Source organism: Podarcis muralis, chromosome 18 (assembly GCF_964188315.1).
Source record: "Podarcis muralis chromosome 18, rPodMur119.hap1.1, whole genome shotgun sequence".
In the NCBI taxonomy this organism is placed as follows: Eukaryota; Metazoa; Chordata; class Lepidosauria; order Squamata; family Lacertidae; genus Podarcis; species Podarcis muralis.
In genome coordinates, this window is record NC_135672.1 from 12886887 (window position 1) to 12906064 (window position 19178).

General features: G+C 47.6%; 1 protein-coding gene across 1 annotated transcript; it reads left to right on the plus strand.

Moving 5' to 3' along the window:
* Positions 1–4542: 4542 nt before the first annotated feature.
* PLVAP (plasmalemma vesicle associated protein) lies at positions 4543–15161 on the plus strand. The gene is made up of 6 exons (XM_077921963.1): positions 4543–4956; positions 8153–8249; positions 9868–10481; positions 11735–11939; positions 12516–12609; positions 13491–15161. Exons 1-6 carry the CDS (start codon positions 4600–4602, stop codon positions 13495–13497), a joined length of 1374 nt encoding a protein of 457 aa, XP_077778089.1. The 5' UTR covers positions 4543–4599; the 3' UTR covers positions 13498–15161.
* Positions 15162–19178: the final 4017 nt, after the last annotated feature.

A 19178-nucleotide genomic window follows, 5' to 3' on the forward strand; every position in this document is an offset into this window, starting at 1 on the left:
CAATGTTCTTTGGACTGTAGGGACTCACACCTCCCTGTAAATACAGCCCGGCAAGTATCTGTTCAGCTGAGCAAAGTTATCAATATGCGTAAGAGATTCAGGAACTAAGTGTTTACCATCTCCAAGGAATGGCCAGGCTACCCAGAAAAGGCAATTGATAAGGCATGATTGATCAGGTCTCCTGGCAGACAGGAGAGAAGCAACACCCTCCCATTTCTGCTGGGGACCACCTCTTTCTGTGATGTATGCCTGATGTTTTGGGGGGTGGTCTTGAGCTACAGGGGAGGCAATTTCAAAAGTCTATCAAAGAGCTTGCGCAGCAATATTCTGGATTCCTCCTCCCTCCTGCGTGTGGTGAGTGAGGACCCTGTTGCAACAGTTCAATGAAGATCAGGCTTGCTGGCCGCTTTGCTTCACAATATTCTCTGCTTGGCCTCTGTTATTTTCTCTTATGATAGAGAACCTACATAAGGACTCTATAAGGACTCTTGGGTACCCCACAAGGGGAAAAGGAGCAGGGTTTTTTTCTTATAACAATAGCTTTGCGAGGGCGATCTCTTAACAACTCCTAAAAGCGCCTTTAACAAGCCAGACTTCCTGGGATTTGAGGAATAATTGGCAGTTGCCTGGATTTCTCCCTGTTTGGATGTTGTTGGTTTTTTTTGCCTTCGTCTTCTTTTGTTTGCAAAACGCCCTGCGCCTTTTTTTGCAAAGGGAAGTCTATAAATCATCCAAACAATTAACCAGATCTAACCCCATCATCTTGCGATTTGGGACAGATATCTGGCTGCTTTGCTCACTTCATCTGTTCAGGCCCTTTTGTCTTTCTGAATTGTTCTTGGCGCCTGTCCTAAGTGTTTCCCCCCAAACACGTCAAACGCTTGAATACCAAAACAAGCCCATTATTGCAATCTCCGTCCTTTAAAGTCTGGCTCCGCTCCAACGAACTTTAATCCCTAGAATCGTAGAACTGTTGGAAGGGATACCAGAGGTCATGCAGTTCAACCCACCCAGCAACTCCTTCTTTCTTCTTTGGCGATCCCTCGTAGCGAGTAAAATTGTCTGTAACAGTGTAGTCTGTAAGTGACTCTGGAGGCCAATTCTGGATCCACACCTCCTTCCACAGTGGGGACATAGGTTTCTAGGCAGGGGTTGATCCCGGTGAGGGTTTGCCAAGTGCGCCTTCCTCTTGGCACGTTTCTCCCTTGCGTCCTGAGTTCGAGTGTCTCCAAAGCCCACAACACCTTTGGTCAAGGCTGTTCTCCAACTGGAGCGCTCGCAGGCCAGTGTTTCCCAGTTGTGGGTGTTTATTCTACATTTTTTTAGATTTGCCTTGAGACAGTCTTTGAACTTCTTTTGTTGACCACCAGCATTTTGAAGTTCAGAATAGAGTAGTCGCTTTGGAAGACGATAGTCAGGCATCCGCACAACATGACCAGTCCAACGAAGTTGATGTTGAAGAATCATTGCTTCGACACTGGAGATCTTTGCTTCTTCCAGGACACCGGCATTAGTTCGCCTGTCTTCCCAAGTGATGTGTAAAATTTTTGGAGACACCGTTGATGGAATCTTTCAAGGAGTTGGAGGTGGCCTTTATAAGTGGTCCATGTTTCCCAAGCATACAGTAAGGTTGGTAGTACAATAGCTTTGCAAACAAGCATTTTGGTTTCCCTGCGAATGTCCCGGTCCTCAAACTTTCTGCACTTCAATCTGGAGAAAGCCGCACTCACAGAGCTCAGGCGGTGCTGGATTTCAGCATCAATGTTGGCCCTTGTGGAAAGATAACTGCCCAGGTAGGAGAAGTGACTGACATTTTCCCTAACCTAGCTTTAGACAAGGCACAACACGATTTATTGATTTATTCAGAGGGTTTTCATCTCCACTCTTGAGCCGCTATAAGAGCTTATGCGCCATCGATTAAAATCAGAGGTGCAGCACGAAAGGAAAAGGGGATGTGGAGGGCAGAGGAAAGACGCAGATGCTGTATAAGCAAAGAAGGAGAGTGGGGAATTTCTCTTTGCAGAGTGAGATTCAGTGAGATGAAGAGGGTCCTGCATTCGGCCAGAGAGCCCAAATTGCCACAGGAACTGTCTCTGGGTTTTCCTCTGAGCCCGGAAGGGTGGTGCCCGGCTGGCGCTATTTCTAGCTCTGAAAAGGAAGCCCCAGGAGCCGAGAGCGAAATCCGGTAGTTCGGGAGTAGCTCAGAGGTGACCCGACATCTACTGCTTTGGGGGAAAGGGAGGGGGATGGCATTCAAAGCTATTGAGGAGGAGAGACACATTCCCTGCGGGCCTCTATCCCCGAAGGAAAAAGGAAATGATAATGTCTCGATGCCAATATGCAGAGAAATATCTGAGGTCGATTTGGGAGAGTCCAAATGGCTTCAGGATTGCTTCCCTGTACTGTTTCGGACACTATACTTACGCATGTGTGTTTGCCTTGTACATTTATGAACATTTATTTTTTATATATAAGACCTTAGAATTCCTATAACAGTAGCACTGGGAGGGGAAATGAGATGATGACGATTTTATTTTGTTGATCACATTTGTACCTCGCCGGTCCTTCAAGGAGCTGAAGGCGACATGGGTTCTTCTCCTTCCTTCCCATCTTATCCCCAGAAAACAACAACCTTGCAAGGTAGCCTAGGCTGAGAGAGAGGGACTGATTCCAAGGTCGTGCTTTGCAGCCAAGTCAGGATGTGAACATTAGTCTCCCAAGTCCTGGCCCAGTGGCATAACCAATATCCCACACTTACCAGGATTTTGGCAGGGGGGACGACCAGGGCTGTTTAAAGCAGTATCATACCTGCTTTATATACCTAGTGCAGATGGGGGCCTTGGCATTGTTGTTTAGTCGTTTAGTCGTGTCCGCCTCTTCGTGACCCCCTGGACCAGAGCACGCCAGGCCCTCCTGTCTTCCACTGCCTCCCGCAGTTTGGTCAAACTCATGCTGGTAGCTTCGAGAACACTGTCCCACCATCTGGTCCTCTGTCGTCCCCTTCTCCTTGCGCCCTCCATCTTTCCCAACATCAGGGTCTTTCCCAGGGAGTCTTCTCTTCTCATGAGGTGGCCAAAGTCTTGGAGCCTCAGCTTCCGGATCTGTCCTTCCAGTGAGCACTCAGGGCTGATTTCCTTCAGAATGGATGCGTTTGATCTTCTTGCAGTCCATGGGACTCTCAAGAGTCTCCTCCAGCACCAGAATTCAAAAGCATCCATTCTTCGGCGATCAGCCTTCTTTATGGTCCAGCTCTCACTTCCATACATCACGACTGGGAAACCCATAGCTTTGACTTATGTTGTTTAGTTGTGTCCGCCTCTTTATGACCCCCTGGACCAGAGCACGCCAGGCACTCCTGTCTTCCACTGCCTCCTGCAGTTTGGTCAAACTCATGCTGGTAGCTTCGAGAACACTGTCCCACCATCTCGTCCTCCGTCGTCCCCTTCTCTTTGTGCCCTCCATCTTTCCTAACATTCGACACCCCCTGGTTTAGGTGTGGGAAACGGAAAAATTGGGGGGGGGGCAGCAGAAGGAGTGGGGAGAGTAAGGAAGTCTAGTGAAGTTCTGATTTTCCCCATGATGAAGGCTTGGAAGCTTTAAAACACACATAGGTAAAGGTAAAGGGACCCCTGATCATTAGGTCCAGTCGTGACCAACTCTGGGGTTGTGGTGCTCATCTCGCTTTATTGGCCAAGGGAGCCAGCGTTCAGCTTCCGGGTCATGAGGCCAGCAGGACTAAGCCGCTTCTGGCCAACCAGAGCAGCGCACGGAAACGCCATTTCCCTTCCCAACGGAGTGGTACCTGTTTATCTACTTGCACTTTGTGCTTTCGAACTGCTAGGTTGGCAGGAGCAGGGACCGAGCAACGGGAGCTCACCCCATTGCGGGGATTTGAACCGCCTACCTTCTGATTGGCAAGCCCTAGGCTCTGTGGTTTAACCCACAGCGCCACCCGCGTCCCTAAAACACACATACATATCCATATAATCCCTTTTTTATGCGCTCCCTGCTTTAGGGGCTAAGGACATTCTGAGTGATAGGGCCTGGGGCTGGTGGGGGGGGGGGGGATACAGGCTGAAGTTAGTGGGGTATTGCCCCACTTTGCCCTCCATGCCAAGGAGACTCTGGGGCTCCTGGGATAGAGCTCAGCCGGTCAAACATCTCAGGGTTGTGGGTTGGAGCCCCGCGTTGGGCAAAAGACTCCTGCACACAGAGGGTTGGACTAGAGGATCTCCGGGGGACCCTTGTCCCTCTGAAATTCGACAATGCTCTGGTTCCTTCTATGCCTTTGTCCGGCTGACGTCTTTCGGGGCACCCTGGGGACCAGAGTGGCAGAGGCGAGGCCGCCTTGGCCTTGTTCCCGTCGGCCGAAAAAACAAAAAACAAGGGGGAAGGAGCCACGAGAGGCCGCCCCCCGAGAAATCTCCCGGTGACAAGAGGGCCCCTTTTGATAACCAGGAACCAGCAGCTTTTTCCGGACAGGCAGGATGGAGTCAGGCGAGAGGAAGGAGGCAATATAAACACTGGGGGAATTGGAGTCCCCGCCCAGCTGACCTAAAAGCGGCTCCTTCGAGGTTGGCCGAGGCAGTTGGTGGCGAGATGGAGAAGAACCCCTACACGATGGCCAAGCTGGGCTTGGAGCTGAAGGAGAACCCGAACAAGAGGGACTGCGGCTTCTACATGAAATATTTCTTCCTCTTCCTCTCGCTCATCCAGTTCCTCATCATCCTGGGGCTGGTGCTTTTCATGGTGTACGGAAACTCAGAGGAGAGCGCCAAGAAGCACCAGAAAGTCTTGCAGGAGAGGCTTTCGCAATGCAACAAGGAGGGCCAGGAACAGGGCAGCAAAATCGACGACTTCAAGAAACGGCTCAACGCCAGCCAGGTGGAGGCCAACCTGAACAAGAACAAGGCCAGCAGCTGCAACAAGACGTTGGTGGCCTGCAACAACGAGAAGGTCAGCAGAGAGACCGTCTCTAACGGGGTTGGGCTGGATGATCTCTGGGGGTCCCCGCCAACAACAGAAGCTCGCATGCATGGAGAGATGGGCCTGTGTGCTACGAGTTGGGGTGTTTATTTCAGACACCCTCCAAACGTCCAGGGACAGTCCTGGATTTACAGAAGCCGTCCTGGTTTGGATGGAATAGGACGTCCCTATTTTCAGGGGAGAAACGTTGAAGGGGATGGAATAGGACGTCCCTCTTTTCAGGGGGAGAAATGTTGGAGGGGATGGAAGAGGACATCCCTCTTTTCAAGGGAGAAACGTTGGAGGGGATGGAATAGGACGTCCCTATTTTCACAGGAGAAACATTGGAGGGGATGGAATAGGATGTCCCTGTTTCACTGGATGTTATGTGCTGGTGCTGTCATTTCCCAATCCTCTTTTACCCTTTTGCAAGCACTATGTACAATCATTATAGCAATAGCTGAACATTGAGCTCCTCTTTCCCTTTAGCAACAAGATGTAGGCAGACAATCTTTCAACAGTCATGACACAGCTGTTTGCAGAAAGCATCTGTTGGTCAGTCCTCTGCAAAATAAGCAATAACCTTCAGGAGCTGAGGGTCTCATCAAAACTAAATCCGACCCTGGGGGTTGGGCTGGATGACCCTTGAGTGTCCCTTCCAATTCTACGATTTTATGAGTCTATGGTACGCAATGTTGTTGGATATTGAATTAATGGGGGGTGGATGGACACACAAACTGAGAATGCTTTGAGGGCCGTGCAAAAGTGATAAGTTTATTTCGAATTGTTATGTTTTTGTGACTTGCTTTCATATCCAGGAGCATTGAGCTCCCACAAACAGCTCCTAAACAGAAGACGTTAATATGAATAATTTGTATTGTTATAATTTTCTTCCTGTCGGTCTTTCTTCTTTATAGGGAATGCCTGTTTGCCATAATGGCTGCTGCATATTATATACTGCATTGCCTGCTAAATAATAATGATAATGATGATAAGAATGAATGTATTACCCAACTCTATTACCTGGGTTATGAAGGCGCCCAAAAGACGTTAAAGCAAAGATTATGGGATAATGCACACAGTGACTTGCGCCCTCGATCACATGCAGTCTGTAGTCCGCTGGCAGTAGGAGTACAATATGGGCATGTCTTTAAGTTAACATCTTACATTAAAAACCTGACAGTACCAAACTACCGAAGGCTTTTCCCCAAAGCCAGACTAAACGTCTTTCCTTCTGCAGCGTTGAGAGGAGTTCCCTACCAGGACAGAATTGGCTCATCTGCTCAAGACATCGATTCCATAAAACATATTTTGCTCCACTGTGCAAAATATGAGCAAGCCAGGGCTGAACTGATATTCCCCTTGCTGGTACCTTTCCCAGGAAAATCAGAGGCTCACTATGTCAGGTTCCTATTGGAAGACTGGACAAATGTTAGAACATTAGCAGTGGCAAAGTTTTTATCGGTGGTTGCAAGATCAAATGAGCCCTATATTCTAAACAAAATGCTTGTTTAACCTGGAGGTAGGCTGTAGGAATTGTGAATTGTTTTGTAATGATTTGTTGGGTCTCTGGACCGTAATAAAGATTGATGATGAATAATAGCAATAATAACAGAGAAAAAGTAAACTAACCGAAAAACAGCCATCTTTTCAAATCCACCCTTCTCTGAATTTTTCAGTGCAGTTCTCCTGACAGAGTAATGTGTCCCCAAATTCCCAAGCTAGGGCGATATTTGCATCAAAATGCTGGAGAATAACATTCAAGGAAGCATTATGGCGGGGGGGGGGGGGAATTGCTTTGCAAAAAAAAGAGAGAGAAGGAAAATTAATCTTAGGCAAAACACACACACACAAAATGTGTTTGCCGGGAGAAATTTACGCTGAGATGCTGATAAATTTCCATGAGGGGAAATGTCGAAATCCGAGCTTCAGATTGGGGGTGGGGAAAATGAGAGGAAAGGACCAGTTTCTGCCCCCATCCCTAGGAAGGAACCACCTGCCTGGAAACAGGTAAAATATATTAGAGCCTGGGGCATTCCATCAAATCCAACTCAATGATGTAGCGTTGGAAAGTGTTGATCACTTCTCCTACCTGGGCAGTTATCTTTCCACAAGGGCCAACATTGATGCTGAAATCCAGCATTGCCTGAGCTCTGCGAGTGTGGCTTTCTCCCGATTGAAGTGCAGAGTGGGACATTCGCAGGGAAACCAAAATGCTTTTTTACAAAGCCATTGCACTACCAACCTTACTGTATGCTTGTGAAACGTGGACCACTTATAAATGCCACCTCCAACTCCTCAAAAGATTCCGTCAACGGTATCTCCGAAATATTTTACATGTCACTTGGGAAGACAGGTGAACTAATGCCAGTGTACTGGAAGAAGCAAAGATCGCCAGTGTTGTAGCGATGATTCTTCAACATCAACTTCCTTGGACTGGTCATGTTGTGCGGATGCCTGATGATCGTCTTCCAAAGCGACTCCTCTATTCTGAACTTTAAAATGGAAAGCGTAATGATGGTGGTCAACAAAAGAGGTTTAAAGACTCTCAAGGCAAATCTTTAAAAATGTAGTATTAACACCGACAACTGGGAAACACTGGCCTGTGAGCGCTCCAGTTGGAGAACAGCCTTGAACAAAGGTGTTGTGGGCTTTGAAGACACTCGAACTCAGGACGCAAGGGAGAAACGTGCTAAGAGGAAGGTGCACTTGGCAAACCCTCGCCAGGATCAACTCCTGCCTGGAAATGAATGTCCCCATTGTGGAAGGACGTGGGGATCCAGAATTGGCCTCCACAGTCACTTACGGACTCACTGTTAAAACCGTGTTTATGGAAGACAATTTTACTCGGCTATGAGGGATTGGCAAAGAAGAAGAAGAGCAATAATAATAAGCAATAAGCAATACTAATTAACACTTCTTGTTGTTTAGTCGTGTCTGCCTCTTCGTGACCCCATGGACCAGAACACGCCAGCCACTCCTGTCTTCCACTGCCTCCCGCAGTTTGAATTAACACTAATTAATAATGATTAATAGTGATCAATAATAATTATTAGTAATACTTTAAGCTGCTTTCTCCATCGAATCTCCCAAAGGGGGGAAGCCAGTCAGTGTCAGCTCTGCTTATTTTCCTCTCCCACCCCAAATCGCTTGATCCTAACCCACCCCCCTCTCCATCTTCCCCCAGTTAAAATGCCATGAGCAGCGAAGGCAGGACGCAATTGCCCAACAGATGAGCCGGGAATGTGCTTACAACTTGTACCTTCTGAATATGACGACTCAAGGTAAGGGCAGCCCCGCCCGGGGCGCATTGCGGTAATCGCAAACTGTGCTATTTTTACTGTTGTTAGCTGCTCTGAGCCCGGCTTTGGCTGGAGAGGGTGGGATGTAAATAAAATTTTTTTATTATTATTATTATTAATCTAGCCTTGAGGCTACAGCTGGTAGAAGTTCGGCCGAAGACAGCTGGTGCCCGCTGGTTCTCTGAATGAGTCCCTGAAGGCTGATCGGCCACAGGTGTCGGGTTGGCCATGCCAGGAACATAGCTGTCAACGTTTCCCGTTTTTTAAGGGAAATTCCCTTATTCCAAATAGGATTCCTCGCAAGAAAAGAGAAAAGTTGACAGCTATGGCCAGGAAAGGCTGCCCCTAGAGATCCGTGCAAAGCCCAGCAGCCGCCGGAAATCCTGCCTCCCCCCCATAAGAAGAAATAATAATAATAATAATAATAATAATAATAATAATAATAATAATAACAGCAACAACAACAACAACAACAACTTAGTTGGTCTCTAAGGTGCTACTGGACATTTTATTTTATTTTTTATCTATTTATCATCTATCTCTATCTATCTCTCTATCTTTCATCTATATCATCTATCATCTATCTATCTAACATCTATCTATCTATCTATCTATCTATCATCTATCTATCTGTCTATCTATCTATCTATCTATCTATCTATCTATCTATCTTTCTATCTATCATCTATCTATCATCTATCTTTCATCTATATCTATATCTATCTATCTATCTATCATCATCTATCTATCTAATCTATCTATCTATCTATCTATCTATCTATCTATCTATCATCTATCTTTCATCTATATCTATCTATATCTATCTATCTATCTATCTATCTATCTATCTATCTATCATCTATCTTTCATCTATATCTATCTATATCTATCTATCATCTATCTATCTATCTATCTATCTATCTATCTATCTATATCTATCTATCTATCTATCTATCATCTATCTATCTATCATCTATCTTTCATCTATATCTATCTATATCTATCTATCTATCTATCTAATCTATCTATCTATCATCTATCTTTCATCTATCTATCTATCTATCTATCTATCATCTATCTATCTATCTATCTATCTATCTATCTATCTATCTATCTATCCATCTATCTCTATCTATCTATCTATCATCTATCAATCATCTATCTCTCTATATCTATCTATCTATCTATCTATCTATCTATCTATCTATCTATCTATCATCATCTATCTAATCTATCTATCTATCATCTATCTATCATATATCTATCTATCATCTATCTAACACCTATCTATCTATATTTATTTATCTATCTATTTCTGTCTGTCTATCTATCTATCTATCTATCTATCTATCTATCTGACCCTTGAGTTTTGGGGGATGGAAAGCTGCTGTCACTGCACAGATAAACAACTTTTTATTTTATTTTGGCAGATATTATTTTCTTTTGGTTATTTATTGGCAAATAAAAAACAACTTTTTATTTTCTTTTCCACCTATAATACCTTACAAAAAAGCCTCTGGTTTTTTTTAAACAAAAGTTATCCAAAACTTTTTTTCCCCATATCATTTTGTCTTTCTCTCCTTTTTCGAACGTCCCGCAGTTCGGATCGACTCTCTGCAGGAAAAACTGGCCGCTCTGCAGCTGAGAAGCCAACTGGAGCAAGGGGCCTTGTCCGGCGTCCAGAAAAACCTGCAGGACAAATTGGACCAGACAGAGAAGGAGAAGCAAGCTTGTGAGATCGACCGGCTGGGAGAACAGTCGCGGATGCAGACCTATCAGAACCTGGGTTCCCAAGTCTTGTCCAAACTGAATCCCGTCCCGGAGAACCTGAGGTCGTCCTTTGAGCAGGTCATGTCCAAGTTCACCACATGCTACCAGGTCGGCAGTGCCCGCCAGGACTTCCGCCTACTGACTGACACCCTGCGGGACCAGTTTGAGGTGCTGGCCAGGCAGGTGGACCAGAAAGTGAGCAGCGCGGCCGAGGAGAACGGGAGGCTGCAAAGAGAGAAGGCCACTTGCACCCAGAGCTTGCAGGAGAAGGAGCGCCAAGCGGGCGCCCAAAAATTACAGTGCGAGAGGGAGAAGCAGATCCTCCGAGACGCCCAGGATGCGGAGACCAAGAAGATGTATGTGGAGAGACAGCAGTTGGTTGGGGAGAAGGAGACCCTTCAGTTGCAGTTACAGCAGAGCAAGACAGCATGCCTGAATCTCAGGGTAAGGTAAAGGTAAAGGGACCCCTGACCATTAGGTCCAGTCGTGGCCGACTCTGGGGTTGTGGCGCTCATCTCGCTTTATTGGCCGAGGGAGCCGGTGTACAGCTTCCGGGTCATGTGGCCAGCAGGACTAAGCCGCTTCTGGCGAACCAGAGCAGTGCATGGAAACGCCCTTTACCTTCCCACCGGAGCGGTACCTATTTATCTACTTGCGCTTTGAGGTGCTTTCCAACTGCTAGGTGGGCAGGAGCTGGGACTGAGCAACGGGAGCTCACCCCGTCATGGGGATTCGAACCGCCAACCTTCCTAGGCTCCTAGGCTCTGTGGTTTAACCCACAGCGCCACCCACGTCTCAGGGTAATTTCAGGGTAATAAGCCACAATTCCGGCACTCCTCGCACGCCCTTTCCCTCTTTCATTTTTGGATCATAATTTTATTAGTTTTCCATTACCATCCAATAATAGCCTTATTATTGCCAGCACCGAGGGCCTTCTGGCGGTTCCCTCCCTTCGAGAAGTGAGGTTCCAGGGAACCAGGGACAGGGCCTTCTCAGTGGTGGCACCCTCTCCCATCCGATGTCAAGGAAATAAACAACTATCTGACTTTTAGAAGACATCTGAAGGCAGCCCTCTTTAGGGAGGTTTTATTTTAATGTCCTTTATGAGGCACAGCAAACCACACATGATCAAACAGACACCGTATACAAATTGTGCAAAATACCAGCTCAACGTAACGAGGTTTGTCCCAGTCAGATCTTTAACTCCAGAGAAAGTCAATTTGCATAAATAATACAATACAGCATTACCACATCACCAATCACCGCCCTATTGTTTAGGGGCAAAGTGGGTTAATGGAATAAATATCGGGGCAAACCTTATGGGTAGATATTGGGGGATAAAGAGAGGGGGCTGCTGTCATGACGAGACCTGGGAGAGCTGGGTTCGAATCTCCCCACTTAGCCACAAAACTCACCGAGTGTGAGCTTAGGGTCAGTCGCTCGCTCTCAGCCTAACTCGCCAGGTTGTTGTTGGGGATTGAAAGCGCAGAAGTTCCACCAAACCCGGATATAAACGGAACTGGGCATGGAAGGGTTGGCAAGACGGTTGGTTGTTACCTGCCGGAGTTGGCAGAAGGGCCGTCAGGGAGCTTCCTGGGGGCCCAAATGTGGCCCCTTGAAGCCTCTCCACCCGCGCAGCTCTGCTGAAATATCGCAGGACTCGTTCAGAGGAGATATCGGGGTTCTTTGCTTCGCAGGGGACTTCTTCGTTCCCCAGCAACCCGTTTGTGAGACCGGCAAGCCCCGTTTCGTCCGGCGGCGCCAACACGATGGGGGGCACTTGGAACACAGGGAGAGTCGTGAATACTGCTGGTTCGGTTTCCAGCCCACAAATCTTCCCTGGAAGATCAGGTGCAGTCGTGCAGCCGAATCCTGCCTCCCCGGGAATACAAATCAGTGCCGGTGAGTCAACCCACCCCACTTGGCTCCATCCATCCCCTCCAACATTTCTCCCCTGAAAATAGGGATGTCCTATTCCATCCCCTCCAACGTTTCTCCCCTGAAAATAGGGACGTCCTATTCCATCCCCTCCAATGTTTCTCCCGTGAAAATAGGGACGTCCTATTCCATCCCCTCCAACGTTTCTCCCCTGAAAATAGGGACATCCTATTCCATCCCCTCCGACATTTCTCCCATGAAAATAGGGACGTCCCATTCCATCCCCTCCAACGTTTCTCCCCTGAAAATAGGGACGTCCTATTCCATCCCCTCCAACGTTTCTCCCATGAAAATAGGGGCATCCTAAGGGAAAACAGGACATTCTGGGGTTCTATCGGAAACTGGGACGGCTTCTGTAAATCCAGGACTGTCCCTGGGATATGAGGTACAAGAATCGATGCGCCTGGTGGAAGAAATCCAAATAAAATATGACACACACACACCCTGGGGTGGATTTGTAGGAAACGAGGTAAGCGCCAGTTGCTCCTGTTTGGAAGGCAAAACCGTACATCGGAATGTGTTTGCTTTGTGTTCCTTTAGACCGATTGAGAACTCTGGAGACCAAGAAACCCCTTTTGGAGAACGGGAAGCTGCTGAACCAGCCGCCAGCCGCCCCCGCGGGACAACCCCCCAGGTCTTGTAGTGAAAAAATGTGATTTTTATATGGTCTATGGGGCAGAGAGAAGGGGCTGAGCTTCTGTTCTGTTGGGTTGCTGGGAAGTCTGGGTGCTTTGGGGTCAGAGCCCGGTAGAGGTGTGGTGTCAATATGGGGTGATCCCAAGTTATGGGGGCAGGCGGATCAGGTCCCATATGTCAGGGAATCCTGGGATCAACCAAGAAACAAAGAATTGAGGGCATGCTCATCCAATCTGCGTATGACGCCAAACTGTGAGGGGTAGCTAATGCCGCAGAAGACAGAATCGGGACTCAAAATGACCTTAACAGTGTGCTGGTCCCAGGGGCTAACCGTGCGGCGAGGTCCGAGTCCAGTCCGAGGTCAAGGGTGCGGTATGGAGGCTGTCTGTCAAAGCTGAAGCTGGGTCCAAGGCAGGGAGTCGGGTGAGGTCAGGAGAGCAGGACAGGATGAAGGCAGGAACAGGCTACCAACAATGTTGCTCCCGCAACCTGGGACTGGGGCTGGCTGGCTTTTATCTCCCCCGAGGCATAGGGCGGCCCCGGTCCACAGGTGACTCACCTCTCCTGGCCTGGAGGCGAGCCCTCCTCCTGCGGGAACTTCGTTCCCTCCACCTCTCTGCCCTGAGCCTCCGCAGCGCAGGAGAGGCTGGAGGGTTCCCGGACCCAGAGGCAACCTCACCTTCCCCTGACGGGGCTGAGAGAGGTGCACCTGCAGGCAATGGGTCCTCCATCACCTCAGGAACCAGAGCAGACTCACCTGTGGACCCAGCACAGGTGAGGACCCTTCAGGCCCAGCTGGTTCTGGAGGCAGGGACTCCTGTGCAGGCTGGGACCCCTCAGGTTCAGCCTCATTCCAAATTTGATTTCTTCCCACCACAGCGGTTAAAGGAAACGGCACCGGAGGCCTCCAGGAACAGCACCTGGGAATTAAGACTCGATTGTTGGAACGGGGAGAGTGTGGAGTTTGGAAATTTCCTGACCTGGAGATCCATTTCGGACGGGACAGGGAATCGAAGCGGAAATGGACATCAGCATTGAATGGGGAAAACTGCCCTCTTGCCTGGTATCTTCCCCCAAACCCTCGCTGCTTCCTGACAACACACCCGATGCCCAATTTAATACGTCTTATCCTAAATGCAGCCAGTCTGTTTGGTTTGTTGTGTTTCGCAAGCAGCCATAAAAATAATAATAACCGCTATTAATAATGTTTTACATTTTCTACTCCCCAAACTCTTAGCGGATCATTCCTTTCTCGTTTCCTGATCCAGTTTTGTCCCACGAATCTGTAAAGCCCTCGCAAGAAATTTAGATGCTCTAAAGCAGGCACGTTCAAGAGCTTGGTCGATTATACCCCCAGCTAGCCCTCCCAGAAGCGAAAGCTCAACAACTTAAATCTGAGCAAAAGGCGGTTTGAAATTCATACCCCGAATTTTGCGACGCAGTTCCCCGACTGGCGGATTCGTGCAAAAAGTGCATTTGCTCCAGGAAATTATGCACGGAGACACATCTGTTTAGCGAAAGGCATGTGCAGAAATGTGTTCTGTCCGGCGGAGATCGCCTGGGGGAAATCTCTGTGTCTTAGGCAAAGTTGCATTAAAAGGTTTCTTAAGGAGGGTTTCTGAAAAAATAGCCGTTGTCCAAAAATGACGTGCAATTGTGGAGAACTGAGTCGGGGGGGGGGGCGTGGTGGGGAAAATGAGATAGCAAAATGAACAGACTGCCTTTCCTACCTTTCAGGGTTGTTGTGATGATAAAAGAGGGTACCGTATTTTTTGCTCTATAAGACTCACTTTTCCCCTCCTGAAAAGTAAGGGGAAATGTGTGTGCGTCTTATGGAGCGAATGCAGGCTGCGCAGCTATCCCAGGAGCCAGAACAGCAAGAGGGATTGCTGCTTTCACTGCGCAGCGATCCCTCTTGCTGTTCTGGCTTCTGAGATTCAGAATATTTTTTTTTCTTGTTTTCCTCCTCCAAAAACCAGGTGCGTCTTGTGGTCTGGTGCGTCTTATAGAGCGAAAAATACGGTGTGTAACCACCATTTGTGTCCCCTTGCCCTGACTTTCTGCATAAGATTTGAATGCAAGCCACGAATGCTTTCAACAATGGCAAGCTGTAAATTCACCCTTTGGGCAGAGTTGAGTTTTTATTGACATTTCTAGACATTTCCTACATTCTGGCAAGAGACAGGGCGGCGTGCCTATGTATAAATTTTGATATCATGTACACATTTAGATAGGTCTATATGTATATATCTCTCAGGAAAAAGGAGACATTATTTAGCTTTCCCCGGATAGACCTTGCTAGCAAGGATGGTTGAATAGAGCTCCCACGTTCATGACAGTCTATCGCATGATGCTGACGAAACATTCTTCGAAAATGAGGGGATCTATTTCCTTTCCATACAGTGCCGGATTTACGTCTAAGCTAAACAAGCTCTCGCTTAGGGCCCCACTCTCTTGGGGGCCCCCCAAAAAAAATTAAAGGAAAAAAAACCCTGGATGTACATTTCGAAAATATAAGATAAAAAGCAAATAAAATAAAATCTACATGCAGCAACCGTGTTTTGTGTTGTGTGGGCTCCTAGGATGTAAGTCATGGGCCCCGACTGCTCGCCCGCTCCCTAAAATATCACTATTAATATACTTCTTCTTAACTGTATTTCTGTTCAACAACGGCTTGGATAAAATACATATTTTGTGATGTGCAAATGGCTTGAAATACAAAATAACAGCGGCAATTTGTTGTGGACAAAGGACAGCTGGACGTAGAAAGGGCCCCGTTACCTTCAGGAGCTGAGGGCCGCATCAAACCTAAATCCGGACCTGTTTGGAGGGTATGTAATGATGATGATGATGATTATGGAATGGCAGCCAGAGGGATATGAGCTGCTTCCTAGGAAACGTCTGTTTCTTTCCAGCTCTGTCTCTGTGTGAGTGGATGAACCCAAAGTCGCCTGCAGAGGAAAAAGGGCAGCTTCCCTCGCTTCCTGAGTTGGGTTTCCCCTCCAGATCCGTTGCGCAGGAAAAGGCGGCGTTCCTCACCACTGAATAACCTCAGGAAAAGAGCGCAGGACAGGGGGTGGCTCAGGGCTGCCTCCTCGCTAATGGTCCTCGCCGACTGAGGAGGCTGAGATTCGCCGTCCTGGCTGGTCGCCCTCGTGGGCCAAATTTTGCCCAGTCCTCTTCCAAACGCATCCAAGTTGGCGACTGTCGCTGCCGCTTTGCCACTAGCAATGGCGAAGGCTTCCTATTGGGAATAGTGCCAGGAAGTCTAAAGGAAGAGGACATGGTGTAACTTGAAAAATTCGAATATTGTGGGAAAGTTCCTTGATTTCAGGAATTCAACTTGGAAGGTGAAACTAATAGATGAGATCGACTCGTGACGTGCAAAGTGAGATATGTCAAGCCTTGATTTGTTCTGCAGGTGAAACTCGAAAAAGTAGAGTATCGTGGGAAAGTTCCTTGATTTCAGGAATTCAGCTTGAAAGGTGAAACTAATATATGAGACAGACTCGTGACATGCAAAGCGAGATATGTCAAGCCTTGATTTGTGATCATTGCCATGATCATGGCGTACAGCTGGTGAAAACCCCAAATTAACCATCTCAGAAAATTAGAATATTCAAGGAAATCAGCAAAACGAGGATTGCAAATCGAGCGAGATTGGACCTCTGAGAAGTAGAAGCAGATCTCGCTTTGTATGTCACGAGTCGATCTCATCTATTAGTTTCGCCATTCAAGTTGAATTCCTGAAATCAATGAACTTTTCCACGATATTCTCATTTTTCGAGTTTCACCTGTAGATCGCAGCTTCTCAGGCCTGCATATAGGAGAGTCGTCACAATAGCTCTCCGTAGTTAAAAGCAGAAGTCGGCAAACGTGCCCTCATTTTCGCTCTTCAAAACATGGCAGCCCTAGCTAGGCTTTTTAAAATCTGCCTACGTTTCAGGATAAGGACACTATTTCAATTCACATAGCAATGTACATTTTCCCCCATTCACTCATCTTCCTTCTCCCCCCCCCCCATCACTGAACGGGGAAAAGAAGAATGTAAATATTAGGCTAAATAGGGGGGGGGAATCGACCCTTTGGGGGTGCCCTTCCCCAGCACCTTTTAGGGAGCGTAGCTGCATTAAAAAACTGAATTTTGCACTGAAGGCAAGGCAGTCGTCTCCTGCTCTTCCATTGTGCTGGAAACCGAACTTTGCAAAAATATTATTTATAGCGGCTGGCTAAGAGGCCCCAGAGCTTCCTTGCGCTCAGACAACGCCCTCTCCTCAAGAAAACCTCTCTCCAGGATGCTGTTGTGTGAGTGTGTTTGCGTCCCATTAAATGCATCCTGGGTTTTGTTCCATTCCTTTCGGAAACAAAAGTCTTTAACACAAGAGGGGAATCTGAACATGCTCCCGCTAATGAGTTATTAGGAAAGGAAAAGGATGTGGGGGGGGGGAGAGAGGAGAGGGAATTGCTCACATCCCCCAATAAAGAGGAGCAGGTTTGTCGCAGGGTAATTTGCAGGAGAGTTAATGCCAGGATTCGCTCCTGACCGATAAGCCACAATCCCGCAGAGTCGTCCAGGCAAACAGGATGTTTGTTTCAAAGGCGAGGTGAAACACGAATTAAAAGATGATTGATGCAGGTGTTTGTGGCGATGGATTGGAGTTGCCGGGGGCCAATAAACAGCTGCCCCCCCCCCAAAAAAAATAATGAGAGGCCTTCAAGGATTCAGAAAGAGTTCATGGAGTTCTCAGATGGCTTCCAGTTCCTGTTTCGTAACCGCAAAGCACATTTTTTCTTGGGCGAATTTAAGAACATGGGGAGATACAGGGGTGTATTAAAAAAACCAAAAACCTTTAAGGGGGTGGTTATAAGGAAAAACTGCTCCTTTATGGGTACCCAAGAGCCCATGTAGAGTCCTTAAGTAGGTTTTCTATTGGTAGGAGAAAACAACAGAGGCCAAGCAGAGAATATTGAGAAGCCAAGCGGCTAGTAAGCCTGGTCTTTATTGAACTGTTGCAATAGGGTCCTCACTCCCCACATTCTGGAGGAACCCAGAACAATGGTGCACAAGCCCCTATATAGACTCCCCTGTAGCTCAAGACCACCCCCAAAACATCACGCATACATCACAGAAAGAGGTGGTCCCCAGCAGAAATGGGAGTGTGATGCGTCTCTCCTGTCTGCCAGGATACCTGATCAATCATGCCTTATCAATTGCCTTTTCTGGGTAGCCTGGCCATTCCTTGGAGACGGTCAATACTCAGTTCCCAAATCTCTTACGCATATTGATAAGTGTGCTCAGCTGAACAGATACTTCCCAGGCTGTATTTGAAAAGGGAGGTGTAAGCCTCTACAGTCCAAAGACCATTGGAAAGCTTTCCCCACTTCCTTCCTCCTTGCAGAGAAATATTTGAGGACAATTTGGGAGAGTCCAAATGGCTTCAGGTTTCCTCTCCTGTACACATGGTTTATATACTTATGTGTGTGTTTCCCTTGTACTTTTGTGAAATGTTGGAGGGTGTGAAGTTATAAAAGATTCCTGGACTAGATGCCCTTCCAATTCTACGAATCAATGAAATCATGTCACTATTATCCATTATTTTCTTCTCGGAGAAGGATTAGCGTAGGGCACAGCCCCTACTCTCTCATTTTAAATCTATCTCGCCCGAACAAAAGCAAATCTCCTTTTTCGTAACAGGAAGGAACGCAGAGTCTTGGTCAGTTTTTTACTTCTGCAGAAACAGAGGCCTCGGTTGAGGAGAAGACATAAATAAAAGGAATCTGGCTTCGGACTAGTAGGCAGCCCAAAGTCAGACCATCTTCCTTTCCCAAGCCGAGAAGCGAGGAGGTCAAGTCTTCTGGGAATTCCCGTTCCCGGCAGCTCGGCAGGAAAGGGTCTTTGTGACCTCCATTGTTCCCTGTCCAAACTGGGGGCTGGTGCAGCCAACAGATAAGGGAGGCAAAGAGCCCACAGCTTCTTGGAATCCTGACGTCTGAGCGTGATCGATGGCTGCCGTCGACGGATCGCCAACACTTTCCTGGAAGCCGACACAACACACCTAGCCAAGGACACCCTCTGCGGACTCAAGGACCCGTTGAGGAACAAAGCTGGACACTGGGAGATTCAGGAGCCAGGAGGGGAAAGGCATCTAGTTGTGGAATCTGAGCCCTCCAACATTTCTACGATGGAAATAGGGACGTCCTATTCCATCCCCTCCAATGTTTCTCCCATGAAAATAGGGACGTCCCATTCCATCCCCTCCAACGTTTCTCCCCTGAAAATAGGGACGTCCTATTCCATCCCCTCCAATGTTTCTCCCGTGAAAATAGGGACGTCCTATTCCATCCCCTCCAATGTTTCTCCCCTGAAAAGAGGGACGTCTTATTCCATCCCCTCCAACTTTTCTCCCCTGAAAATAGGGACGTCCTATTCCTTATTAGGTATTTAGGCCTTTAAATGCAGACAGAATCAGATCTCTCAGCCCTGCCTAGCACCAAGTTAGACAGGACTGGAAAACTCCACCTACCAGCCCTGTGGCTCCACCTAATGGCTGTCTGGGAGAGGGCATG

Coding starts and splice junctions, on each gene's coding strand:
- PLVAP (XM_077921963.1), top strand. CDS start 4,600: ATGGAGAAGAACCCCTACACGATGGCCAAGCTGGGCTTGGAGCTGAAG. Junction 4,957..8,152: donor TGGCCTGCAACAACGAGAAG/GTCAGCAGAGAG, acceptor ATCTTCCCCCAG/TTAAAATGCCATGAGCAGCG. Junction 11,940..12,515: donor GGGAATACAAATCAGTGCCG/GTGAGTCAACCC, acceptor GTGTTCCTTTAG/ACCGATTGAGAACTCTGGAG.